At 66.5% G+C, this 27,406-nt stretch overlaps 1 protein-coding gene across 4 annotated transcripts in view; it reads left to right on the plus strand.

Moving 5' to 3' along the window:
• Positions 1-293: 293 nt before the first annotated feature.
• The window catches only part of OSBPL5 (oxysterol binding protein like 5), a 49,056-nt gene continuing 21,943 nt past the window's right edge, over positions 294-27,406 (plus strand). The window contains exons 1-3 of one of the 4 annotated variants that reach the window (XM_032358442.1): positions 8,549-8,552; positions 17,640-17,642; positions 26,409-26,565. In XM_032358442.1, the coding sequence (XP_032214333.1) occupies positions 26,430-26,565 (136 nt within the window). In that variant the 5' untranslated portion in view covers positions 8,549-8,552; positions 17,640-17,642; positions 26,409-26,429. Of the gene's footprint in view, positions 444-8,548; positions 8,553-16,838; positions 17,267-17,639; positions 17,643-24,093; positions 24,209-26,408; positions 26,566-27,406 lie in introns of those variants that run through there. The other 3 variants (XM_032358439.1, XM_032358441.1, XM_032358440.1) reach the window with 3 other exon arrangements.

Genomic DNA, 27,406 nt, shown 5'->3' on the forward strand with positions numbered 1-27,406 from the left:
CTGTGCTTAGGGTGGGCTGGAGGTCGCCAGGCATCTACCGGAGAGCCCAGGCGGCCTCCCTGCTCACCGCCATCGAGCCTGCCCAGCGGCAGGACCTGTGGCGGCTCGGCGGCCCCGGCCGGGACTGGGGGGCGCGGAGTACGCCTGGGGTCCCCGTGCCCGGCTCCAGCGCCGCGGATCCCTCCCGGGTTTTGCGGCCGCCGAGCCCTCCCCCTGCCCCCTCCCCGCTGCGGCCCCCTCCCTCCTCCTCCCTGCTCCTCCCCCGCTCGGTCCTCCAGCGCCCGGCCTCCTCCCCGCCCCTCCCCGCCGCGCTCCCTCCTCCCGCCGCCGCCGCTCCCCGCCCGGGCTCCGCGGTCGGACCAGTGCGCTGGCATTTCCTGCAGCCGGGCCGCGCCGCCAGCTGAGCCCCGCGCGCCCGGCCCCCGGCCCCGCGTCGCCGCACGGTAGGGGCAGGGGCGCGGCGGGCGGGGAGCGCCGGGCCGGCCGGGGAGGCGGCCGGGAGGGCCCGGGGAGGGGCCCGGCGGGGCCGCGGCCGAGAGGGCCCGGAGCGTCCGGCGGCGGCCGACTGCGGGGCTCGGGGACTGCCGCGGCCGGCGGGGGCCCGGGGACTGGGGCGCAGCCCGGCGCGCGCGACAGCGGCCTGGCGGGGAGCCCCGGGGGCGCGGGGCCGGTCCCAGGAGCGGGCGGGCCGGGGCGCGGGTGGGGCCCGGGCGTGGGGAGCGGCGCGCGCAGCCCGCCTCCCGCCCGGCAGGGCCTGGAGGAGCGGGGCCGCGGGGGGCTGGCCGTGCGCGCCCCCAGCCCGGCGCACCCTGGGTCGGGTCCGGCCTCGCCGCCGTGGGCTCCCTCCGAGCGCGGCGGCGTCTGGGCCCACGGAGCCAGCGGCCGCCCGGCCTGAGGGACGACCCCTGCCTCGCCCACCGCCCTCCCATCTGTAGGCCACTGACACCCTAAAGATAGAGTCGTAGCCAGTGTTGGGAGGGGGCGGCGGACATGAGTCTCCCAGAGGGTCGCCAGCGCTTGAGGCTCCTGGGGAGGGTGGGACACGGTGGAGGGGGCGCTGTGGGCAGCCCCTGGGGGCCACTCTCCCGCCTGGGCTCCCTGGGCTCGGCCCCTCCCTCCTGGTGGGCTGTCCGCTGTCAGGGGCCAGCTGGAGCTGGGACTCCGAGCGTCTGGGGACAGGCACAGGTCGTCTGGGCCGAGGTGGGCTTCTCTGCCCCCACACATCCCTGGGCTGGGCCAGGCCAGGCCAGGCCTTGCTGGAGCAGCTGGCTGGGTTCCTGCTCTTTTGCCATCTTGGGATTCTATGAACTTGCTGCTCTGTCTACACGGGAAAGAATTTAGATACGCATCTGCCTCTCTGCCTGAATCCCTTTGACAGGTGGGCCTTTGGGATTGTACCCAGGTGTGTCCCCCAGGCCAGGGAGAGCCTCAGGGTGTCACAGCTAGGGACGTGGGCATGGCCTCCAGGTTCGATGTGTGAGTCCTTGGCCCCGCGTGCACCGTGTGGATCCGGTTCCAGAGCGCAGACACCCTGCCCTCAGCGCGAGCAGGCTGGGTGGTCTTTTGGTCACGCTCTTACCCCAATGCCTTGCTTTGCAGGGCCTTGTGGCTCCTCCAACTTGACCGGCTTTACGAACAGCGGGGCTCGGGGGCATCTGATGCCCCCCTTCAGGCTTCAGGCTCTGGATCTCGGAACCCATTGTCTGCCCCACGTGTGTGGGGCCGCGGGGGCCTGGGAGGCAGCAGCCAGTGGGTCTGTCTGCTGTGTCTTACCAGGCTGTGCTGAGAAAAGGTGACAAAGCAGATGGGCCAGGAGAGGGCCTTCTGACCCCGCCTCGTCCTGGGGAGGGGGGAGGCCTGTGCAGAGGCCTGGGCAGGGAGTCCTGGAAGCCAGCCCAAAGCTAGAAAGCTGGTCCTTCCTGGGCCCTGAAGGCGGCGAGTCTGTCCTCTTCTGAGCCCTGCTTCTGGCTCCGGCCGCTGAGTGCAGCCGGTCCCCCTTAGCATGTCCGGGATCAGCGTCGGTCCCGCAGTCTCTTCAGGGAAGCTTCCCCAGCCAGGGGAGTAACCTGACATGCTAAGCGGAAACCTGCACGAGGAACCCCTGGTTTGCAGACTGCTGGGTGTCTCTGGCCGCTGTGTTTTTGGGGACTCGTGTCTCTCGATTCTGTGGTGTGCACACGCGGTGTGCAGGTGGAGGGGATCCCCCCCAAGGTGACAAGGTGACAGAAGCACGCCCTGCCCCTTTCCCGTGTGTAGTCCCAGCGACAGGCATGCGGCCGCAGCCGAGCAACCGTGCAGACCCAGCTCTCGGTTATAGGGGTGAGGCATGAACCCCAGGACGGGGGCTGAACGGTGCACAACAAGAGGACCCAGATATCCTGGCACGAAGGGAGCTGTCAGATGTGCTTCCCCCCGTGGGGCCCCTGGGTCGGGTGCCTTGCTGGGGGGAGTGGCAGGGTTGGGGTGGTGCAGTGACCTCCCAGCAGTGGCCCGGCGCGCTGGCCCGGGAGCTCCTTGCACGGCTCACGGCCACCCTGGAGGAACAAGACACTGTTCTGGGGGCCGGATTTGCCCCGTAACCTACCAAGCCTACAGGTCAAGGGAACAGAACTTTAGCCCTCAGAGGCATTGCACCGGCCTGGGCTGGACTGGGGACCCTCACGAGGCGACCACTCATCTGGGGAGATTCTAAGCAGCCTGTGGACCTTCTGCAGGCCTGGGTAGTGATGGGTGCATACAAAGAACTTGGGCTGGGAGCAGGCGGTTCCGAGCCAGGGCCCTGGGAGCATGCACTGGCGGGTGTGAGTTTGGCTTCTGCTGGCCTGGTGTCTCTGCCAAGGGGAGTGGGCCCCAGCTGTGTGGTCAGGACCTGCCCAGTGGGGAAGCAGGGCTCGGGCAGGGCCAGGGCAGAACAGTGGGTCTCGCCTAGAGTTCTTCAGTAAAGTAGCTGGGGGACAAGCCACCCAGTGCAAGGAATGCTGCTGGCCCAAGATGTGGGGCAGCCCAGAAGAGCTTTGGGGATCTGTAGGGAGGAAATCCCCGCGACCAGGATCACGGATGAGGGGTAGAGTGCTTGATGACCCCTGGGAAGGGCCTCAGAGCCATCCGGCCTGGCCCTAGGGAGGCCCGGGACCACCAAAGGACTAGCAACATTATCTAGGCCATTGGGCCAGGGGGAGACAGTCCCCACCGCTCAGGACAGGAGCTGGGTGGCTGGCTTTGGGGGCTCCAGGACCCCCAGGGGGCCTTTGTCGTGTATCTCAAAGCCAGTGGTTCGCTCAGTCTCCAGAGGCCACCTGTCGGCCTCTCTTTTGTCCCGGGCTCAGACCACACCAGCCCCCAGCAGACTTCAGTCTCACCCCCCGGCTCTGTCTCCAGCCAGTAGCCAGCATGATCTCTGAAATACGGGCCACCTCGTGCAGCCTACCGGCTTCGAGTCCTCCGTGACTCACAGTGACCTCCAGATAGTCCCACACTCCCTTCTGGGCCTCACGAGGTGCCGGACGGCCGGTCCCCGCCTGCCCATAGGCCCCCCGCACCTCCGCGCCCCTGCCCACGGGCATCCGGCCCCAGGCCTAGCCTCTGTTACCTGGGGCCTTTGCCTTCCCTGTTCCCTCGTCCTCGGGGCCAAGCAGCTCTCAACTCAGGTGTCGCCGGGCCCCTCTGTGGTCACGAGGCACCCGTTCCGAGGTAGCTGGACGGGCTTCATTTTCTTAGCCACGCGGATCCGTGTCTGAATCACCTCCCTCCTCGGTTTGCTTCATGGAATGACCGGATGCGGAGAAGGCGGTCGGTCGGCCAGAGCCAGGCCTGCGGCAGGCGCTTAGCGTGAGCACGAGCGGTCGTCACACCCCCGTTGCCTGACTGTGTGCTCGGGGCCTGGCACCTAGTAGGTGCTCTGTGCTCACGCGAAGCCACAGGATTGCCCTTGTCTAGGGAAGCCAGCGTCTTGAGACGACGCCCGCTCCGCGTCTCCTGTCGGGTCCCCCGATGTGCTCATGTCCAAAAGGCCTAGTTTGCGGCGCTGCCCAGGGCGCCCGTCCTTCCTGAGTCAGAGACAGAAAGCGCACCGTGGCTCACCTGGGAGGAAAGGCTGCCGCTGAGCGGCGCGGACCCCCTGGGCCCCTCTCACCCTCACAGGCACGAAGGACTCGGGGAAGATGAGGCCCCACAAGCGAACTGTGTCCCGTGACGGGGAGTTTCAGGAGGCCTAATGAGGCCGTGAGGAGGGATCTGGCAATACCCCATCCCACGGGTCACTGCCCCGTCTAAGGCCCGGGCAGTCTGGAAACCAGGCACAGGCCGCACTCTGGATTGGAGATGGGCAGGTCCCCAGGAAAGCAGGAGGAGGAGAGGGAGTAGGGGCCTCTGCGGGCCAGCGGGCAGGCAGGGTGGCGCCTTTGTCCCTTGGCCACAGCCACACTGGGAACAGCAGCTTGCACACAGGGACGGGCATCCAGGCCGAGGGGAAGGAGCTCCTGCTGCTTCCTGGGGTGAATGGGCACCCGGAGGTCGCTTAAAGGGCCAGCTGATGCCTAGGAGGGACAGGAGGTGGGGGGGTGCCCTGGGATGTTCCTGCCTGCCTCGTGGGCTTCAGCCTGCGAGGGTCCCTTAGAGGGCCCGTGGCTGCATATCATGTTCCCTGGGCCACAGCAGCCCGAGGAGACCAGTGAGCAGCAGAGCAGCTAAATGGGGAGGCCAGATCGGCCTTATGGGACGGACCCCACCCCACTTGTCAGGAAGCCCCCCAAATCCAGAACCCTGGGCCCAGGGGGCAGGACAGCCACACTCAGACCTGCAGTCTCCCCGCTGTGGGATGAATACTATCACCAGGGGCCCCGGCTACCCGGAGCCCAGGGAAGAGCCCTCCTGCCGTTGCTTTGGCGTCGCTGGAATGTGGGTTTCTGTGCCTCGGCTGTTTCAAGAGAGCGCTCCTTTGTGGGGGCACGGGCGTGGGCTGCCAGTTCTTGTGTGTACCCTGGAGTTAGAGGAGGTCTTCAGGATGTCGGGGGGTCGGGGCCCTTGCCAGCATGGCCCTCCCATGGGCCTTGAGGTTGTAGGCCCCTCACCCCAGCCCTGGGAGACAGGATGTTCTCTGCTCCACACCAGCCGCTCGGACCCTAAAGACCAGAGTGGCTGTCTGGGGCTTGGGGCACTTTGTTTCCGCCTTTCTGCAGCAGCCCCTTGAACAAAGCCTGGGCCGGGGTCTCTGGGTTAGCCGCATGCCCCGGTCCTGGGGAATCCTGAGCAGGGGACGGTGGGGAGCCCTGGATCCCTGCCTGCCCGACCCCGCCGAGCTGCTGCACGGGGCCGAGCAGAGCGATGGATGACTCCACAGCCTGGCTTTGGAGCCGCAGAGATGCCCGACCCCGGCCCCCGGCGCTCTGTGGACAGGGGGCGGCAGGGGGGGTGAGACTGGGCCCATGGTGGGTGGATTGGGAGGCCTGGGCAAGGAAGAGACGGCTCTGGGGTTCTCAACCCCAGGTGCTGGGGGCAGCAGAAACTTCCTTTGCTATCTGTAAGTGCAGGCCACAGCAGTCCCCTGAGAAATCAGACGGTCTCCTGTGTCTCCTGGGTAAGCATCAGCCACACGTTGGTGGCTCTGGGCAGCTCCTCATGAGTTAGAAACCAGGTGTGGGCGGTGCTGACCCAAGGCCAGCTGCACAGTAGGACCATGGGGGTGCTGGCCAGGGGAGGGGCTACAGGGAGGGGGCGCTGGGACTTGGCATTAGAGCAGAAGCTGAGCTGTAGGTATGGTGACGAGGAAAGCAGGCTGTCACTGCACCTGCTGCCTTAGCATATGCTGTTCCCTTGCCTGGAACACTCTTCCAGCCCTGCAGCGGACCAGCTGTTTGGGGAGGCTCAGGCGTGGCCTGGCACCTTCTCTGTGGAGCCTGTGGTCTTCGGGGTAAGCTTGCAGGAGTCCCCCTCGCCTCCTGTGTTGGGCCTCCTGCTCCTGGCCTGACCCCTTCTGATCTGAGCCCCCGGCTCCTCCTTCCCACGCGCTGGCAAAATGGCATTTGTTTTTCCCCCGGCCGGACAGTGAGCTGCTGATTTTGTTTGTTCGGTTGGGATGTCTTGTTATACACAGAGGCAGGCAGAGAGCTGGAACTCGTCAAGCCAGATGCCCCGGTCTGTAAACACGGCCTCTGCCGAAGGTGCTCCGACTTCCCGTGGGGGCTCCGGGGCTGCGCAGTGCCTGCTGGTTAGGACATGGGCTCCGCAGTCCACGCACTGGCCAGGAGTCCCTGCCCCTCCTCTGATCCGCCTCTGGCCGAGTGGCCCTGGGCAAGCCCCTGGAGCTCCAGGCCTTGGTTTTCTCATCCATACAATGGGCGTCACAGTGCTGAGTCCTGTGCGGGAAGCTCAGGGCTGGCCCACGATGCGCACCGAGCCCAGACCGCCCTCTGCCGGTTCAGGTGCTGCCAAGCCACTGGGCTCTTGGAACGGGGAGGGGCCGACTCCTTATCATCAATTAAAACTGCGATTAATGGGCAACGCTTGTGAAATGTTGAAACACAGGAACCACACGAAAGGATACAACCCCCCCACTCCCCCGGGCCAAGGTTGTACCGTCCGGCTCTGGTTGCTTCGGGTTTAAAGCCCGGAAGGTCGAGCAGAGCACAGGGCCCTGACTGCCCAGGAGAGCCTGCAGGACGCCCTGCCCGCCGCACCCCTGCCCCCTGGAGACTTTCCCAGCTGGGCGCAGCCTGTTTCCGTGTTTTGACTATATATGGGCGGGTCCACAAACAGCGCAGGGCCTCCGGCTGGTGTCCCCTTCCTGCCCTCTCTCCTTCCTCTTGGGTCTGGAGGCGCAGAGAGCTCACCAACGCGCGTCCGCGGCCGTCCGCGGTTCTTGTGGGTCGCGCGTCCCTGCGCGTCCTCCTAGCTCTGTAAGGCGCGGGCTGTTCCCGCTCTGCCTCCCAGGGACGACCGGCTCGTTTCCATTTTATTCCATTTTCTCCCAGGAGCGCGTTCTGTGTCCGGGTCTCACCGGCAGCGGGGCCGGGAGCCCACCCAGGGCATCGGCCTGAACTGGGGTCTCGGGGTCTGAGGGTGCGCGCCCGCCCGAGCAGCCCAGCCGGATGCAGCCGAGTGGCCACTGGTGATGCTATTGGGGGAGGGATCGGTGAAGAACACAGAGCGTGTGTGGAGCTCGAGACCCCTGGGCCTGGGTGGGTGAGCAGAGGCCGCGGCTCCGAGCAGGGCCAGGGTCCTGGCCCGAGGCGTATGTTCTTAGCAACTCAGCTTACTTGCCCGGCCCAGGGGCCCCACCCGCCACGTCCGTCCCCGTGGGAAGACCACGGACTCCCACCCCACTGGAGGGAGAAGCCGTCCCCCGGCTGCTCTCGGCACGGGGCTGCAGGCTCAACGGCCCCTCCCGGGGGGCACGCAGGACAAAGAGGTTTGCCAGGGCCCCCTAAGGGGACTCTCGGTGACCAGCACACGCTGTTAATTAGAAACAGCAGATCCGTGTGGCGCGATGGCGCTAGTTGATGACTCCACCTTAGACTTAAAATATGCCAAGACGGTAGAATTTACACTTCTCACCTCCGGGAACAGACGAACACGCAGGGGACAGAGGCAGTAACAGGGCGGGGGTCCTTCAGCAGCGTGCGTGGTTGTGTCTCCATAGAGCTGGTAGAAGCAGCAGCCTGACCTGGAGCCCTCCAGGGTCCAGGGTCCCACTAAGCTCTGCTCCCAGCTGGTCAGGGTACACAGGCCACCAGATGGACCTGGGCCGCTGCCAAGGGCAGGAGGAGGGGCCCGTGATGGTTACGCCCTGGACCGCGGGTGCCCCTCCCTCCACAGTGGCCCATGTGAAACCAGACGTGGCCTTTCTTCCAGGCAGGATGTGGTCGATGCCGCAGTGGGCTGTGGGTGCTCATGCCGCCGGCCTTTCTCCGGGACAGTCACGTGGGGAGTCGTGGGGGCCCCTCAGGGTCGGCCCTCCTGCCCCACCCTCTAGAACTCTGGCTGGGGGCGGGGTCTTCTGGGTCCCCTGCCCCCCCTGCACACTCAGAGAATGGGGAGGAGGACTTCAGTGCCCGTAACCAGCGCCGTTCAAACGGCCCGGAGCCCACGGGAGGAAGAGCGGGCAGTGCCCGGAGTCCCTGCGTGGAGCTGACCACGTGAGCTTCGGAAGCGGGGCCTGGACTCTGCAGACCCCACCCAGAACGCCGAGTGCAGCCAAGAAAGGGGGGGGGGGGACGTCCTCCAGGCAAAGCGGACGTGGGTCCATCACTCTTGGTGCGGCCGGCTAGGGGCGGGGGGGTGGTTCCTCGGGCGCGTCCCCCCCGAGGGACCGTTGCTGCCGCCTGCCACGGGGCCCCACCAGCCTGTCCTCCCCCTGCTTGCCAGAGGGCACCGGGGCTGCCGCGCCGGTTTTACGCCGTGACGGGGCGAATGGCAGGAGGAAGACAGGCGGGCGACTGACTGTCTTCCCGACCCGTCATTATTTTGAACCGTGTCTGCTTCTCAGTTTATTTTTAAATCTCGAACGCGCAGGGAACACACTGTTTATCTCCGGTGCGCTCTCCCGGCGTGGCCGCGTGTCACGGCCGGGGCTGCGCCGGGCCGCCCGTGGGAGCAGGAGTAACCCCATGGGGCAGTTTCGAACACACTCCGTGGAAATCCTGCCAGCGTGAGTTAACCCCCCACCCCCGCGCCCCTGCAGGATTCCTCACGGCTTTAAGGTGTGAGAAATCATTTAACCCTTCCCTGGCAACGATTCGTTTTACGAGGGATGAACATTTTTTGAAGGGTTTGAGATGAACTCTCTCTTTTAACCCTTTGAACACACCAGTGCACCGAGCCCTACCAGCATCCCCGTCTGATGGATGCGCAGGTCGGGCCTCGGAGAGGCAGGAACGCCTGCCTGCGAACATCCGGCGGGGTGCGGGGCGGGGCGCGAGGGGACGGGGACCACCTGGCCACGTGCCCCGCGCCCCCAGCGCGTCCGGGACTGACTGTCCCTCCACTAAATGGCCCCAGACTCCTTTCCTGATGCTCCGTGTTGCAGACTTGCTGTTTGTTTTATTTTCTTCTTCTGAAAGCTGGTTTCTGCTTCGAGCCTGCTCCAGTCGAGGCAGCCAGATGAGGAAGGTTGTGGGGAGGGTGTGCGGACCCCGAGCGGGTGGGGCTGCAAGGCGACCTGAGATTTGCCCGCGAGTCGTGAGCGAGGCCGCGCACAGCGATGTGACTTAGCGGCCGGGACGGTTGGTCTCGGTGTGTTCGTTCTCGCCCAGGGTCTCGCGGGGACGGGCGTCCGGTGCGCACGGGTGCCTGCTCGGTTCCGGCTCGGGAGGGCTTGTCCAGAAGCTCTGGGTCAGACGCCGCCGGCTTCCCACAAACTGTGAGCGGGGGAGGGGAACGGCGGAACACGGGGCGGATGGGACGCCAGCCTGGACCCTAAGGTGCAGCGCGTGGTGGGTCTGGTTGTCCCTGTGGGTCTGGTTGTCCCTCGGGGGCGGCAGGGCGCCGCCTGGGGCTGGCATCCTGGGCGACCTGGGTTCTGACCCGGGTGGGGGTACGGCCCTGGTCTAGGAAAGTCACGAGGCCAAACGTCTGGCTGGTTTTCTGTATTTACATTTTATTTTATGGCTGAGACCCCGGCCGTCAAGGCGGGGCCTGCTCGAGTGGAGAAAGCGCGGGCCCCTGGCCAGGGTGGGACCCCACACTCTGAGCGGCTTCTGGCGTTTTCAGGACGCCTTCCGGGTGCTTCTCGGGCTTTCCATGGCTTAATTTCTCCACTGCCGTCTGTACTGTTACTCTGAAGCGCGTCTCTGTAAATCCGCTCACTTTTTACATAAGCGAATTTGTATCTGACAAGAACGGATCAGTTGTTGCGACAGCTAGAAAATCCCCATCGTCTGTCAGAGCCGGGGGCTGCGCGAAGCCAGGAGCGGGTGGTCAGCGCCCCAGCCACCCGAGATCGGCAGGACAAAGACCAGACGCCCCTCCCTTGTCACAGGCAGGAGGCCGGAAGGCGACTGTAGAGAGAGGCCACCATCCCCAAGACCAGCGAGGAGAGCAGTGTGGCCGCTGCCGGCGGCTCGTCCGCTGTCCGCCCACGCTTCGGGGAGTGTGAGTGATAAACGCATCTGGAGTCTGGCTCTGGGGGCAGAGGGGCCCATGGTGACCCTTCCAGGGGCTTCCAGAAGCCGGCCGAGTGGGATGGACAGGCTGCCGCCGGACCGCAGGAGATGACCCCAGCCGTGGGGCTGCGGTGTTGCTGCGTTGCCCGGAGACCCTCCCCGGGAGACCGGCTGGCATCTGCAGTCACGGGCCGGTTTTCTGCCGGGTCGATGCTGGGACGGTGTCTCAGCCGCACGGGGCTGGGAGGGACGGGGGACGCTGCTCATGGGGGACGGGGCAAGGGGCTGATTTGGACGTGCCCCAGATGGGGCAGAGGGAAGTGTTAGAGCGGAGCTGCCTGCCATGTCACTCTCCTCCGGTCTGGACAGTGTCCAGAGGCAGGGGGCCTCGGCCTCGTCCTTGGGGCAGGGAAGGAAGCCCCACTCAGCTTCGGTTCAGGCCACTCCCGCTCACAGCTTTGACCTTGAGCTGAGGGCCTGTGTCCGGCAGGGACTGCTGTGACGAGGACCGCATGCTGGGCAGGGACCCACAACCACAGAGGCCTCCTAGCGTCTCCCCGTTCCGGAGCAGGAGTCCCAAATCCAGGTGTGGGGAGGCTCCAGGAGACGATCCTTCCTGCCTCATCCGGCGTCTGGGCTGTAGCTGTCCCCGGGCGGCGGCCGCAGGGCTCCGGCCTCTCCCCTGTCTTCACGGGCCCCCCCCTGCGTCTCTGTGTGTCCTGTTCTCATACAGGGGCATCGTGGTCGGGCCGGGCCCACCCTCCTCCCCTGTGGCCTCGTCTTCACTTGGTCACCTCTGCAAAGGCCTTACTTCCAAAGGTGGCCACATTCGGGGGTCCCAGGGTTAGGATGTGGACATAGCTTGCGGGGGGAGCACCGTTCAACCCACTGTACCCGGGAGAGGGTGGCCACAGCGGGCAGCAGCCGGGAGCTCGCTGGGATGCGGAAAAGGGAGAGTTAAGAGCCGGGCTCAGCTCTCTGGGGTGATGGAGAGACGAGTGACCGTTCCGGAAGCACGGAGGTGACACAGGTACGGTCACACCGACCTCCCAACGGTCCTGGGCCTGGGTCCAGGAGCTGCCTTGTGTTATACACGAGAGCTGAGCTGGGAATGAACACAGTGTGACCACTGGGGCAGGACATGCACCCCACGAGGGAGGGGGTGTGCCCTGCGCCCCCTCACCAGTGTGTCCATGTGTTTCCACAGCACCCACCCCCGCTGGGCACAGGCCACCAGCCCCAACATCCAGGATGCAGGAGGCCAGGGTCTTCAGCCTCCAGGCCCCCGCCCTGCCCCTGAGATGTCCCTGCCCCCGAGTCCCTCCCGGCCCGCGGCTCCTTGCATCCTGCAGCGGCCGGCCGTCCAGACCTGGGTGCGTCCTGAGTGCTCACATCCAGGCGGCAGCACAACTCCGAGCTCCTCCCACTGGGCGGCTCTCTGCTGCCCCCAGGCCTGGAGGGGGAGCTCAAGGGGGTGCCGCTATGACCAGGGCACCCAGGAACCAGAGCGTATCCCTCAAAGAGGGCCACCTCCAAACAGAAAAGGAGAAAACAGTGCCCTGGGACTCGGGACCCTGAGATCATCTCCTCGGTGCCCCTCTGCGGGGGGCCTGCTGTCCCAGACACGGACACACACACTCACACACACGCTCTGGTCCTGAAGCCCCTTCTTGTCCGGATCCGGAGTGCTGCCCCCGGGACAGCTGTGCCCTCGGGGGAGGCCAGGCTAGCGGGGGGGCATGGTGGCTGCTCAGGTCACTCCCGATGTGCTGACGGTGTGGAGCCCGGTGTCCACACGCTGTGTGCACACGCCCGTGTGTAGCTGTGCGTGTCCGGGGTGGGGGCAGTGAGCACTCGGGGTGGAGAAGGGAGCAAGCAGACCCTGCACCCTTGGGCGCCAGCAGCTGTGCCCTGGAGCGCACGGAGAGTATCCAGGTCCAGGCTGGGGCAGTGGCCGCCCGCAGACGTGTCAGGTCGGGGAGAGGTGGTGATGATCAGACAGACAGGAAGGGACAGGAGGCTGCCCTTGCCTTGGGGGAGCTCCGACCTGTGCCGGGGCCGGGGTGCTCGGCGGCACTGACGACCTGCCGGGGGGCTGTTGGGAGTCGCATCTGCCCTGGGCAGCCAGGCGGCCGTGTGTTAGGGCCGGCACCTCTGAAGGGGGCTACGCTGAAGGCTGGGGAGTCCTGGGGGTTGGGTTCCCAGCCAGTGGGAGTGCACGGTCTCGGGCGCCTGCAGGCCACAGGGACGCTCCGCGGTGGCCGCTGCCTCCTCTTCCCCCTCGTGGCCCCGCTGGCTCTGGGTCCTCAGCACCTTCCCTGTCTCGGGGAGGTCCGGGGGCCTCCACCCAGCTCGCTGTCGCCTTTACTGCAGAGGTGACTGGCTCCTTTTCAGTCTTTGAAACTCTGAGCCTTCCTGGGGGGTTGGGACTGGCATGGGCTCGTTTATTCTCTTGCTTGAAACCTTGCAAGAAATTCTCCCTTTACGCCTTCCAGAGAAAGCTTTCAGCTTCTCCTTTTTCACCGTAGAGCGTGGAAAATGTCAGAAGCAGAGGGGACGGCGGAACGGAGGCCCCTGGGCACCCCGCGGTCGGTCGCTGACGCCAGCCAGGCGGTGTCGCATCCACCTGAATGCAGTTTAAAATAGCTTTCTGTGCTCACCCCTCTGCTCCCTCCCCCTGTTGTCTTTCTTGGGCCACATGCCTTTGTCAGCACCGGCAGGGAGGGAGGCGTCCGGAGGAGCGCAGCCTGTGGACCGTGGGAGGGCGCCGGGGCCCCCGAGGCTCCCCTCCAGGTCTGCGCCCCGTTCCTGGGACCGGGTCCTGTGGCCACCCACCAGTACTGCAGAGCACAAAAGGCAGGGAAGGTTCTGGAGCTCGCCCCCCTCCCAGAGACCCCTCATGAGCTAGACCTCCCCGTGGGGTTGAGCCCCCCTCCCAGAACACGCCCTTTCCTCCTTCTGCGGTGGTGGGCTACTGGGAGCAGAGCCTCTAGCTCTGCCTGTGCTGGTGGGCTCCGCCCTGGCGTACCCCCGACCCCGTCTGTTCTTGGCCACTCAAGCGAAAGAGAGGTCAGTGGTTCAGCCCAGTGTGGCTACTAGGCGCCTAATGTATACACAGCCCAGTGGGCCGGACGCTCTGGGAAGCATTTGTTAGCACCTGCCAGTTGCCTGCGCTGGCTGCGCCCCGGCCCCGCTGCGGCCCAGGATCCAGGCCTTCCCTCCTCCGTGCTTCCTCCCGGCTGGTGACGGCTCTGCTGGGGCGTTTTCTACTGTAAAGCCACTCGCGCTCATCGTGGGGCCCGAACAGATGGGGGAGGCCCCGTCGCACACGCTGGTTCACACAGACGGATGGCCACAGTCCCTGTCCCGAGGCCCCGCCTGGCGCCGTGGCATGTGGCTTCTCCTGAGCCCCCACCCCGCCCCGTTGCGAGACACGGATCCCACTGCCCTGGTGCGGCCGCGCGTATGGCCTCGGTGCCGTGGCTCCTTCACCGCCCACACCCACCCGTGCGTGGCGTCATCCTCCTGCGGACAACACCGCAGAGCATGTCCCTCACGCAGAGCCCAGGAGACGGGATTTTGGTCCCGGCGGTGAATCTTCGGAAGATCCGAGCGCGGGGTGGCCGGCCTCGCTGTTACAAACGGCCCTTCCGTCTGCGCGTCCACAGTGCCTGCCTCTGAGCTGGGCCAGCGGTCAGTCACCGGGATGACCGGCACGGTACTGTGGGCCGGGGGGTCCCCAAAGCAGAGCGCTTCCCACCTGCAGACCGCGATCTGTCACTGTGGTCCCGGCTGGTTCTGTGACGAGGCTTCCCCACCCCTACCCCACCCCCAGGCAGCTCGAGGTCAAGGGCAGCCCCCTGCCAGGCCCCCCGGGGACACAGTATAAGACAGGTCCACGCTGAGGGCTGCAGACAAGCGAGCAGGCCTGCTCCAGCCTCCAGCCTTCCTGGGACCGTCCCAGGGCAGGTGCCTGGGGCTCCTCCACAGTCCGGAGGACACCCACCCCCGGTGCCCTCGGGACGGGGCGAGGTATGCAGCGGGTCCCTCGTGGTGTTGGTGGGAAAGCGCCTCTGCCAGGTCCACGGTCTCTCCCCGGTCAAGCGCGGGTGCCTAGATTTACCGAGGGGGAAGCGGAAGGCTGGAGGTCGCGCGAGTGGGCAGATTGCCCGGGAGCCGTGCTGGGCCGTCCCCAACTGAGGATGTCAGTCTGTGTAGTCCTCGCTGGGGACAAGGCTGGGGGCGGCTGTCGCACCAAGACCCCTCTGTCCTCCACTGAGCCTGCTCTGAAATCCCAGCCCCTGTGCGGCGGGCGTGGCGGGGAGGGAGCAGGAGGCACGTGAGTAAATGGAGGCGCCGCCCCCACGGTGAGGGGTGCTCTACGCGCCCGTGCTCTGGAGGTTCGTGCTTCTCTGTGCCACACGCTATTTCCCAAGCCCTGCAGCTGCCCCCAGACTCCCCCCTCGTGCCGAAAAGAAACCTGCCCACTCCCAGGAACCCCGGGCACACACCGGCGCCCGCCGGCCACTAAGCAGTCCTGCTGGAGACGCGTGGCCAGAAGTACGGTGGAAACCCGGTGTCGAAGCAGACAGCCCGAGGCAGCCCGGACGCCGGCCCCAGGTCCAGCCTCGGGGCCCGTGGGGGCCTCCTGGCCTCCCGGGCTGGACGCTCTCCTTGCGTCCCGTCCCCCCTACACGCAAGGGCCCTGCAGGTCCGCTGCCAGGTTTCCTTCTGCCCTCCCAGAGAGCGCCCGGGTCTCCCTCCCTGCATGTGCTCCAGCAGACGCCCAGACGGCTCTCTGGGCTCCTGGGGCCGAGGCGCTGGGGCTGGTGCGGCCCAGGCGGGGCCCACGGACGGTTCACAGGTGCGGCTGCTCCCAGGGACCGTGTTTGGAGCAATTTTCAAGCTGATCCCTGGAGAGCTCTCAGCCCACCCAGGTCCTCCGGTGTGCTGCCGGTTGGCACCACCTTCCTCCAGTGACAAAGCAAAGGCATGTGATGAGCCAGCACCGGTTCCAGAAGGTCCCGGCCCCGACCCTTCCTAGACTTGGTGCTCTCACCAGTAAGACGTGCACTCGGTTCTTGCTGGTTTGGGCAGGGCCTAAGGGGTTTGAGTCTGGAATACCTTCTTCAGCTCGCACTGACCCCCGGGATGTCAGGGCCCTGATGGACATGGCTGTTCTGAGCTGTGGGGACCTGAGCTGGCCCTGGGCAGAGCCAGATCCAACCCACCATGGCCAGGCTCAGCACCCAGGGAGCCGTGCTGGCTTGCTGGAAGGTTCCGGGGTGGGTGGGTGGCAGTGAGCTGGGTGCTGAGGGGGGCCTCTGATGGGGCTGGAGGAGGACGTGGGCAGCAGCGAGGCACCGTTGGCCCAGGGACATGCACAGGTGGCGTGGCCAAAGGCACAATGACCGAAGCTCTCTGGCTTTGGGGGCCGGGTGTGGGAGCAGGCCAGCAGGGGTGGCCAACAGCTTCTGGGGCTTGCTGGGGCTTCTGGTAGAAAGGCAGGGGCAGGAGGGTCTGGGGCGTCGTGCGGGAGGTAGCTGGAGCCCTGAGGGCGAGGGGGCCACGCTGGATCTGCTGAGGGCGCTTGGTGGCATTGAGAGGACCCGGGAGGTCATCGGCCTAGGCCAGGCGGGTGTGAAGGGCCACCCCAATCCCGGAGGCTCCATTGGAAAGCCCTGCCGGGAGTTGAAGGGTGACCCCTGGAGAGATAGACCATCGTCCTAACCCCAGACCGTGAAGGTGTCCTTCCTTGGTACGTTGGGACTTACAGTCGGACCAAAGTGAAGGGTCTCGGTATGAGTTCATCCTGGATTGTCTGGTGGACCCTAAATCCAGTGACTTGTGGGAGACAGGAGAGGGAGTTTAAGACAGACACACAGGGACGGGTCCGCATAACCTCGGAGGCAGAGGCTGGAGGGACACGGCCACAGCCTCCGGACGCATGGAGCCCCCCAGGGGAGAGGCAGGAAGGACCGTCCCCCGGAGCCTCCAGAGAGTGCAGGGTCCTGCCCGCACCTGCAGTTGGGACTTCCGGCCTCCAGAACCGGGACAGAATGAGTGACTGCAGCCAAGCTGTCCTGGCGGCCCCAGGACACTCCTGCACCCCGCTTTAGGGAAACTTGTTAGCTGTCTTCCAGAAGCCTTGAGACCCAGTGGAGCCGCCCTCCCAGCCCCGCCCGGCCACCTCTATTGTCAGCGGCTGACACGGGGGCCAGACCTGGGGCTCACTGGGTCGCTTCTCAGCTGGGGGAGCAGGAGGGGGCCAGGGCCCTGGGGGGAGCCCTCCAGGCCTTCTGCCTCCACCTCCAGTGGCTGTCGTTGGCTCTGGGGGGATGTCCAGCATTCTTCCCTGGTTAGAGAGGAGAGCCTGGAGGGGAGGTCATGTGCTCACCCCATGGGGGGCCCTCCCACACCCCGGATGATCCGGGAATCTAACCCCACCTGGCGCCGGGAAACCACTGGGACCCCAAGCGTCACCAGCAGGGGCTGGGATAGGCTGTCTCTTGACACTGAGCTGAGGCTTCTTGGACCAGTGGCACGTGCCCAGGGCTGGGTTCCCTGCGGTGTCCGCGAGGGCAGGCATTGATGGAGGGACTTTGGGCTGTCAGTACCCAACCTGGTGGGCAGGTGTCCGTAAAGCCCACCCCGACCCGGAAGGACACGTCATGACCCGGGGCCGGCCTCCCCTCACTCGTGGTGTCATTTTCAGCTGTCACCTGCTGTTCACAAGGTGTCTGCTGGTGCTTCATGCCTTGGGACTTGTCATCTCCTCGTGTGAGCGCGTGTCTGGGAACAGACCAAAATGCAGGCTCAGATTCCCAGCCCTGAGAGCTGTGGGGGGGCCCAGCCTTGGGGCTCCGGCTCTCCAGGGGTCTCTGGACCCTTCTCCGTGTCTCGGTGACTCCACTGGACAGCTCCCAGGTGGCAGGATTTGGGGCTGGGTGGCCTCTGCTTCAACATCTGGAAAATGGGCTCGGGCGTGCCCACCGTGCTCCAGAGAAAGGCTCGTGGGTCCCGGGCCAATGCCACACGGCTTGGGGTGAGCCTGGGTCCCGTGGTGAAATTCAGCTTTTTAAAGAAGACCCAGCGGCCCTCACCGAGCGCTGCCGCAGCTCCTTCCTGCACGCCGCCCCGCCCCGCCCCCCGGCGTATTGCTTTCGCGGGTGAGTCTGAGTCCCCGAGGGGACGGGCCGCCGCGTGCTTCCTCATCGGCCTGCGGGGGGCTGGGCGGCCAGCACGCTTGGGCGGTCTTGAACACGTGTGTTCGCGTTGCTGTGTGGACCTTTGTTTCCATTTCTCTCTTCGCCTCTTTAGGGACCCTTGGCCAGCCCCCCTGTTTTCTCGGGTCAGGCCGTGACACTTTCTTAGCAGGAAGTCAGGCGACCTCGTGCAGGCTTGGCTCAGGACTGGGATGATAGGCTCCCGGGGGGGCGGGGGGCTGGTGGCCGGGCCTGGGGGCTTACCGACTTGGCCACCACACCCTGGAGATGCCAGGTCACCTTCCTGGACGGTCCCTTACCGTGGCAGGACAGGAAGACGGTGCTTGGCTCTGTGCCTGCCTGGTCCTGCCAGACTCGCAGGCTCGCTTTCTGACGGAACCAGTTTCCCCAGATGCTGCCAGGGAGGGGCGGGGGAAGCCGGGGCTGTGGGCCGTCTGCAGCCCGACTCGGGGTCACCGCCAGCTGCCACAGTCGCTCACCCCAGAAGGGCCCAGAAAGTGGGCTCCCTTCACACCCCAGCAGCTGCCCACCCAGCCCGTCAGCAGGGGTGTAAGGCCTTGTGCTGGAGGCTGAAGGGAGGGGGCCTCGGGCCATGCGAGACCCCATCGGCTTCACCCAGGAGAGGTGCGCTCAGCCGCTCCCCTGGTTGAACGTGAACCAGCAGGGCCCGGCCGCACAGCACATAGTGGGTGCGCTGGGCTGTGGGAGCTGGCCACTGTTGGACCCACTGCGCGCAGCACCTGGAAGCAGGGGTATGAAGGACAGCCGTCCCCCCAGCGGGGTCGAGGGCTCTCCTCCAGGGCCGACAAGGCCGGGGGTCCGGCACGGAGTCCGCGGGCAGCCCCGCAGACATTCTGTTCTGCTCCGGCTCTCAGGACAGTCCCGGCAGCTGTGGGGCGATCCCCGGGGCTCAGCATCACCTGCCCTAGGTGAGCTGCCGGTCGGGGGCCTCCCCTAACCAGCCCCATGCCCCGGGCAAGTCCACTCATCCTCGGGGCTCAGTTACCACATCTGCGGAATGGAGAGAAGGCAGGAGAAGGGAGCATTTGGGGTCGTCTTGCTTTCAAGACGTGCATCCTCCCAGCCCCTGGACAGAGTGGGAGGCGGGGAGGGATCGTGCCTGCCGCCCTCCTCTGACTCACTCCGCATCCGGGGCCGGTGAGGACGCAGTGCAGGGGTGGCGTGCGCACGTTGGTGGACCTTCTGCCGTGTGAGAACTGGGACTGAGGGGGAGGAGGGAGTTCCTGGTTTACGCGAGGACTCACCTCCGAATCCGGGGAAGCCAGGCCTCCCTGCGACCCCTCCATCCACGCGGCTCGAGGGGTGACCGAGCCCCGAACCCCGTGAAACCTGTGTGCACCTCCGTGCTGTGCAGGCATGAGCTTGAGCCCTTCTGGAAGCCCCACTGTGTGGGGGACCAGGGGCCGAGGGGCTGGACCCGTGTGCTGGGGTGGAAGGGAGTCTGGGGTTCGTGAGACACGTCCTGCCATTGGCAGAAGCGGTCACGGCTCTGGGTGGCGTTTCCACCCGCGAGGAGGCCTTGGTGGCCCCTGCTAGCAGGGGCTCTGCTCCCCTCAGGGGGCAGGCGGGGCACTTGGTACCCGTATTGAGGCTGTTAGAGCTGGGCGTCATTTGCAGGAGCAGAGGAGACAACGGGGGGCCAGGGTTCTGCCCCTCCAAGGCGGGGAGGCATTCCCGCCCAGGTCTGGAGCCTCGTTCCCAGCAGAGGAGAGTGGGGGTTTCATTAGGAAAGGAGCCTTCCCCCCGACCTGTGTGCCCATGTGGCCTTGGGTGTGTGGAGTCCGAAGCCAGGCATTAAGGAGGGAGCCGTGGAATCGCCCGCCGGGTGGGCAGCCGTCCGACGTGTCTTCTGTGATGTATTTTGAATAGTTAGTTCTGGGCACAACTTTAATCATGTTGACCCGGGCTCCTGCTCCTGCTCCTGCTCCGGCCTCAGCCCTCCTGGGGCCGGACCTTAGCAAAGCGAAGGTGCGCTGTGGTCGGGAGGCAGCTGTAGCCAGAGTGGGGCAGGGCAGGAGCCGGCCGAGATCCTACTGTGCTCCAGGGACATCCCACCCGGCCCGAGCCCGCGGCCAGTTCTGGGACATGACAGCCGCGTAATTACCGCTCAGCGTCCGCTGGCCCGGATTCCCCCGGGGCTGCGAGCAAACCGAGGGTCCCCATGTGCCCGTCGGCCCGGCCACCAGGGTCGCTCCAGCTCTGTCTGAGCCCTCCCTCAGCCTGGCATCCCCAGGTGGTGGCTTCCGTGGGGACGCGGCTCCTTACGAAGGGAGACCGCGCTGGTTCCCGCGGGCCCTGGCGCCGAGCCTCCCCGGGAACTGCAGCGCACCTGTGCTCCTCCCACACCGGGCTTCCTTCCTTCGGGCCTAGCGTTAGCCCCAGTAATAGTGCACGTGTGTTGGCAAGCAGTGCACCCCCGAATGCTGCCTCCCCCTCCCCTCCCCTCCCCCCACTCCCATCGGGGATGAAAGCGAGAAGAGAGAGCACTGTGTCTGGGTGTGCGGGTCAGGGTCCTCCTGGTGTGTTGGGGGCGGGGCTGGTGCAGGCCCAGAAGGCGGGGAGCCGGGAGCCCCCAGCAGCCTCCCGGTCGCTGGCTTGATGCCCTGCCACAGCTGGGTAGGGGGACACTGCCTGTCCCAAGGTCCCGGCTTTCCCTCTTTCTGCCTGGGGAGGGCCCCAAACCAGGCTGGGCTGGCAGACATGGTGGCACTGTGAAGCCTCGGGGACAGACCAGTTGGATTTCTGTGTTGGGAAGGCTGGACGTCACATTTCCACAGACCCCACATGCCCAGCAGCCCAGGACCAGGGGCTGTGCAAAGGGGGTCCTTCGAGATCGGGGGCCCGTCTCCTTGAGTGCGCCAGGGCGTCCCCACCCAGTGCCAGCAGCTTGGGCCCAGGCAGGCTGGCATTTGAGACAGGCCACAAGAGCCCGTGAAGGAGAGAGGGCACGGGACGGTCCGGCCATCCTGCAGGCCGCCCCGGCCATCCTGCGGGCCGCCCCGTCCTGAGATGCGAGATGTGTGGAGGGGGAAGCCGCCGTCTGAGCAGGGAGGGGAGAGACCAGCCTGAGGGCTCAGCCTGCTGGTGGGGCCCGGCACGGGGGGCTGTCGGAGGGGCCCGGCCTGGCTTCTCCTCTGCACAGGCTGGTCCTCAGTAGGACTGTCACTGGGGGGGTCCCTGCCTGGGCCTGCTCCCGACTCCTCAGCCGAGGGCTGATGCCCCCGTCCAGGGCCCCAGCAGGGTTGGGCTCCTCCTGCACTCCCTCCTCCCTGCCACCCCTGCCCCGTGTCCTTGTCACTGCTGTTTTCTGGCTCCTTCGGGGAGGGGTCCCCACGCTTACCTACCTGCTGGCCCCAGAGTCCCCTGACGGGAGCAGCTGCAGAGGGTCCCGTGGGGGTGAGGGGGGTGGGCCGTGGAAGAGACCAGGCGGGGGAGTCTGGAGGCGGGCATAGGCTTGGCCACGCTCCTGGGGCTCTCCTGGGGTCAGCAGCGCGTGGCCGTCTGCAGCCCCGGGGTCCCGGCCTCGGGGACAGTGAGGCACATGTGAGCTTCGTCTCCCGGCAGCCGGTGGCCCACTTTGTCCAGCTTTCTGTCAGAGCCCGCCCAGCCTCGAGGCTCCAGCCCGCGGGGAGGGGAGGTGAGCAGCGTGGGCTGCAGACGGCCATGTGCCCGGCTCCGGCCACGTGCCCCGCTCTGGCAGCCAGCAAACCACCTGTCTATCCCACAACCAGGGCAGCAGTGGCCGGTGGGGACAGCAGAGGCCACCCAGGACCGAGGCCAGGCCCCCCCAAGATGGGGGTGAGAGCATCTCTCCTGGAAGAGGATGTGGGGCCTGAAGCCCCCTCCCTCTTCCAGACGTGGACACTGAGAGTGGTCCGGGGCCCCCTGCAGGCCTGGGTCGCCTAGCTGGCCTCCCAGTGCCCCCGTTCTGGTCACCCTCCCCACCACACCCCTGCCCCAGAGAGCTCCACTGCCGAGCGGTGGCATCTGAAAATCAGTGCCCTTGCTGTCGGGACAGAGGGCAGGGTCGGGGAGGGACACGGTGGGGTCAGGCCCGCAGGGGACCACGTGGAGTCCTGCCGGGGGACCGGGTCCCCTAGAGCTGGGTGGGAACGGTGTGTGCCGGGGAGGGCGGGCGGGCGCGTGCCAGGGCCCGGTCTCAACCCCCAGCCACATGGCCCGGCTGAGCCAGCCTGGGAACACCCGGGTCAGCAAGCACTTCCTGCCGCTTCCCCAGGGCCCAGCCCCACTTGGCGGCCGTATCTGGGAAGTGTCTCTCCTGCCCAGGCTCCTGCCGTCACCAGCCTGGCCCCATCCGCTCCTTTCTGGGCCTGGGCTTGGGCCTCCAAAGTACAGAAGGGACTCGGGGCTTGACGCTGCATCGCCAGAAAGGGCACAGGAACGGGTCACGCCGCGGGGCCTTTTTTCCCTTTGGGGCCTTGGTTTCTGCATCTTCAAAAACAGGATGGTGAGGTCTGCCCCCGTCTCTCCTGTACCGTAGGCATCCCCTGCGGTGGAGGACATGCATGGAGGGGCCCGTCCCTGGACGGACTGGAGACACCCCAGCTCCAAAGCCCCTTAGGCCCCAAACACCCCGGCCCAGATGCATCGGGGTGGGCACGGCATGGTCCCGAGGGACCAGCTCCCACACCCCAAAACGCACGTGGGTGCTCTGAAGAGGCTGCAGCTCCCGTGGCCCAGTTTGAGCCCAGGTGGTCGCTGCCGCCCGGGGACCACAGCCAGCCCAGCATGCTTCTGGAACCCCCTGCTGGTGTCTGCTCTCCGGAAGGGCCCTCATTGCTGGGCTAGACCATGAGGTGGCCTCTGTGGGGGGCTCCGGAGCCCCACGAGGCTTCCCACCGGCAGGGTCCTCGGGGTCACGAGCCTTGCGACCTGCCAAGCTCTCCGTGGGCTGGGAGGCTGGAGACCCAAACGGGTGGCCTCACGTGGCTTCATCCCTGAGCAGCTCCGTGATTCCGGAGTGTTTTCCCCATAGCCTTTCACAAGCCACCGGGTCCAGACAAAAGTGCAGGCACAGCCACGTCGGTGGTGCCATGGCCGTGGCGGTAGTGGCCAGACCACAGGCACCCGTGTCTCCTGCTCCCACCGGCGATGGAGAGGAACCTCCATTCATAGACAGGTGCTCGGAGGTACACGCGGCCAAGAGAGGCCCATAGCCGTCAGAGTCTGGACGCTTCTCCCCAGCTCTGTGTGGCCCCCAGACCTCTGTGGGGTGGAATGTGTTCAGAATTGTCCCTCAGTTCTGTGCCTGCGGTGGGGATGGAAAGTGAGTTCGTTCTTTTGGATTCTGCTGGATTCCTTCTTGGCCTCAGCCCTTCCCACTGAAAGCCGAGGCTTGGCGAGTTTTGGCCCAGATAACCAGGCTGTGCGTCCCGCCTGCCGAGCCCCGATAAGGCACCAGTGACCTTTCTTTATAAGGATCTCATTGTTCCGGCCCGAAGGTGGGCGTCTGGGTGGTGGTAGAGGGGACTGTGCTCGGTGGCAGGAAACTGCCCAGGACGCAGCTTGCAGTGGGGGGCAGGGCACCGTGCTGGCTCTGTGCCCACACCCCAGGCCTCGCTTTCGGCCAATGGGCCTTGGCTCAGAATCAGGGAGCCTGTCACCTGGCAGGTCCCCAAACTAGTGTTTGAACTCAGGAACATGGGGTTGGCCCAGGCCGGGGCAGAGTCGGACCTGTACCTGTCTGCTCCGGGCCAGCCCCACAGGGGACGCGTGGCCCACGGATGTCTGGGGTCTCTCGTGCCCCAGGTGGGAGACTGGAGGGGGTACCCCTGAGCCCTTGGGCAGCTGGAGCCCAAGCCCGGGTGGGCCTTCGGTTTGCCCATCGTGGGTGCAGCCCTGCGGGGGGGCTGGCTCCGTGGGGGCCGTTTCCTCATCTCTCCTCACTCCCCTCTTCAACCCTCTCTCCCTGCCCTCGGGCTCCGGGGTGGGCTGCGGGTGGCGATGCCCCTCCCAGGGCCTGCGGGCCTTCAGGTTTCACCGCGAGGAGGACGCCCAGCGTCCGGGTCGGTAGTCCGGGCAGCCCGGCAGCCTCCCGCTACCCGGTCCCCCGGCCCCCATCCTGCTCCCTGCCAGCACCCAGAGCGCAGGGCTCGGCCCTTGGCCGCACGGGGCTCTCTGACGCTCACGCCCCACGCCCCACGCCACACCTGGCTTGGCAGGCAGGCGGGAACAGGAAGCTCTCTGGGGCGGCGCTGCAAATCCTCCCAAACCGACCCTGGCCGCCTCTCTGGGATCCGCCCCTGACCCGCAGGAAAGGAGGAACGGGCCGTTTGTCGTGTGGCCTTGGCGCACCGCAGGGAACTCCGGGGTCCTGGAGCCCTGGGCCATGCTGCGAGCTCCTACTCCGGGCTTGTGTGGGATAGACAGTGAGCAGGACAGACAGACGCCACCCCCTCTCCTAGAGTGTGCGGCGTCCTGTGGGGAAGGCGCGAGAGAGGGACACTGAAGGTTCTGAACTCCCAGTGCTATGTGGAGAATTTGCCTACGTGAGGGGAGAGGGGGCAGCCCTCCGGGAAGGGGCATTGACGCTGAGTGTGGGAAGGGCCCCACCAGGCAGAGATGGGGGCCAGGGCGTTCCAGGGAGGCCCTTGGGCACGGGCTCTGCGTTTTCCAGGGACAGAAAGGGGCCCGTGTGGCCCGGACAGGGAGTGGAGGAGGGGACGGGCGCGGAGGGGATTGGGTCTGGACCGTGTTCCGCCGCTGGGGAGATGTGACCTGGATTTACTTCTGCTGTGGATCCAACGGCCTCGACCGCGGCGGAGAGAAGCACCCAGTGTCCACAGCAGCCAGGGCGGGCAGTGGGAAGACAAGGGAGCTGTGGAGACCCTGCGGCCCTACTGAGTAAGAGGGCTGCGCGCCCGATCCGAGGGGGCTCCCGGGGGCCCAAGCCCAGGTGTGGGGCGTCGGGACAGAGGGGACGCCCGCTGGGGCACACCCGCACTGCGTTCGGGGGGGAGGGCGTCTGTGCCCGCAGTAGGTCATTTGAATGTCACCTCTGATGGGCCTGATAGGGGGTCACCTGGGTCACCTCTGATGGCTAAGAGAGGGGAGGCGGGATATCAGGCCGCTCGGCTGACGGGACGGAAGGATCCATGGAGGAGGGAGGGGGGGGGAGATGAGAGGTCGGTGGACAGATGGTGGACGGACGGACAGAGAGGCAGATGAGGAAGGAAGGGTCAGCAGGCGGGTGGCGGGTCCCGGGGGGGAGGGAAGACGGTGTGGGACGGTGGGGAGGTATGGCACAGGTGCGTGGGCGGGGGAGCTCCCGAAGTCCCGTGGCCATCAGCCGTGCCAGGACAAGGCCCGCTGTAGGGTCTGAGAAGGTCGTGCCCTTCTCAGGGCACAGGATCCTCGTGCCCTCCCCACTCCGCCCTGCATGGAGCTGAGGCGGCTGTGAGCCGGTCTCAGGCGATGTGGGCGAGACTCAGGCCCTAGCAGAGGCCCCCGGGGAGGGAGGCCTGCCTGTGCCACTGGCCCTCGTGGCTCTCCCGGGGGCCCCTCTAGGTCCAGGTCATGCCTGACTTCCCTGGCAGGCTGCCCCTGTCCGCTGACCCTGCCACGCACGGGTGGGCCTCCCAGACGCCGACCCTGCTGGCCTGGTACCCGGGCTGCTGGACGCCGAGCCGAGGCCTGGGAGCGCAGGCGGGAGCGGGGTCCGCTGTCCGTCCCAGGGGCCTCAGGCTCAGGCCTGGCCAGTTAGTAGCTGTCTGGACCTTGGGCCAGAATCCCACCCTCTCTGAAAACCCGTTTCCCTGTCTGTCAAATCACGACGGCCACAAGCTCAACCCGGTGACAAGGTTAAGAAGGGAGGGTCTGGAGGGCCCGGGGCCCTTCACTCTGACCCCAGGCCAGGGCCCCGGAGGAGGATCTGGGGCTGCCATGAATGCTCGGGGGCCACCCTGCCCACCCCGAAGCCCTGTCCAGTCCCCTCTCCCACCAGGCCCCAGCTCCGTCTTAAGAGGCCCTGGGATCTGTCCTGGGCCTGGCAGGAAGCCGTGGGCCCACCCAGTGTGGCGGCCCAGGCCCCAGACCTGGCAGTGAGGCGGCTCAGTGGGCCTTTCCCGAGCAGGTCCTCAGGCAGTGGACGGAGCACGGGAATGGGAGCCAGAGTCCCTGTCCGGCACCACCCCCGGCCGTGACCATGGGCAAGGCCTTTAGCTCCTCCAGCTGCCATTTCCCCATCTGTAGCGTGAGCTGTCAGCCCCTGGGACCTACCGTCACTGGTCACCTGCTTGCGCCAGGCCTGCCCCGGACCCTGCTGTGAGGGGACAGGGGGACCCTGGAGGAGGCCCAGGCCCGCTCAGGAGTGCTGGTCTGGGCGGCCCCGGGGCTGTTTTGGGCTGGCTTTGGGGCGGGAAGGAAGCCTATTCAGGTGTGCCGGCCTTGGGGAGAGTGTGAATTAGGGCACCCCTGGCTTTGCACACCTCTGCTCTCTCTGTGTGAAGCCGCTGGGGCGCCAGCAGCAGAGACCCCTGTGGAGGAGCCCCAGCAGCGGGAGGGAGTGCGTGGCGCAGGGTCCCAGGGCAGCGGCCTCACCGTTCCCTCTCTGGGGGCAGCGCTCGTCCACCCCCCCCCCCATGTGTACCAGCAGCCACCTCCCCACCGAGAGCCCCGTCCCCAGGGAGGGAAGGTCTGGAGGCCCGGCATGGGTCAGTGGCATATCTCAGGTCCCCATGGCTGTGGCCTGGGTCCGACAGAACCCATTTAGGGCCGGGCCTGGGGGCGGGATGCTGGCAGAGAGGGGTCCTGCGGCACCCGTGACGGGCCACACTCGGCTGGGCTGGGTCCCAGTCCTCCCTTGCCTGCCCTGGTAAGCCCAGGCATGGCCTTCTCTGGGCTCAGTGCCCCCCACTGGCCCGCGGGCCCCCCAAACCTCCTCGTCTGTTTCTGAGACGCCCCAAGTGACCGGGTCACCCCTGCCACACACCCCCAGCCCCGGGAAGTGCCTCTGTCCCCCCGTCAGGGTGGGTGGGAGGCTGCCCACCTGGGGCCACCCCTGCTCTGCACATGAGGTGTGACTGCGTCTCTTCCTTCCTTCCAGAAGCCTCCCAGTGCCCAGGCCATGAAGGAGGAAGCCTTTCTCCGCCGCCGCTTCTCCCTGTGTCCACCTTCCTCCACCCCCCAGAAAGTCGACCCCCGGAAACTCAGCCGGAACCTGCTCTTCGGTGGGGAGAATGAGCTGTACCCCCTCAGCCCAGGTCAGCGGCGGCACGGGCTGGGGGACGGCACAGGCTGGGGCGGCTCCTGGGGCCTGGGTCCTCCCGGCTTTGTGCGCGGCTCTGTGACCGCAGGCAGGTCCCTTCTCCTCTCTGTGCCGTCCCAGCTCGTGCGGGCGACAGCCGTGCTTGGCTAACCCCTGCCCGGGGGCTGGGCTGTGCCGTGTGAACAAAGGGTTAGCGGGGCCCTGGAGCCCTAGGACCATGGGGCCAGGTGATGGTCTCTTGGCCGTGGAGGTTGGCAGGGGGCCCCCCGGCCCCAGCTCTGAGGGCACTCCTCTGTGGAGAGGCAATGTAGAGGGGCGGTCTCAAACCTAGCCCCCCAGGATAGGCAGCCTGAGTCCCAGCCACCTGGGCCAGCAGCAGGACCTCCCGGGCCTCAGTTTCCTCATCTGTAAAATGGGGATGTTAGTACCCTAGTCCAGACTGGGGCTCTCAGGCCTCTGGTGATAAAGCACTGAGCCCACGGGGCACAGGGCACAGGTCACCTGCACCTGCTGGTGCCTTCCTGGTTCCAGGTGCTCTGTGCCCCATCACCTGATTCCGCACAGCCCACCCAGTGGAGCCTAAGCTGAGCATGCTGTCCCTGTCTGCGACTGCTGCCCCCGGAGAGGCTGGCCTTTCCTCCCGTCCTGGGAGACCTCGCCTCCTCCCACAGCTGTCCCTGCCTGGCCTCCTCCAGCCCCCCTGGCCCTCGCTCACTGCCTGCCTGAGGAGGGAAGAGAGCAATACCCGAGGTCCTTCCTGGCTGTGGTGTCCGTCCTGTCCCCGGAGACCCCGGGAGAGCCTCAGGCCGACACGCCGTCAGGACTTGGGGGCTTTT

Source organism: Mustela erminea, chromosome 9 (genome assembly GCF_009829155.1).
Source record: "Mustela erminea isolate mMusErm1 chromosome 9, mMusErm1.Pri, whole genome shotgun sequence".
Classification (NCBI taxonomy): Eukaryota; Metazoa; Chordata; class Mammalia; order Carnivora; family Mustelidae; genus Mustela; species Mustela erminea.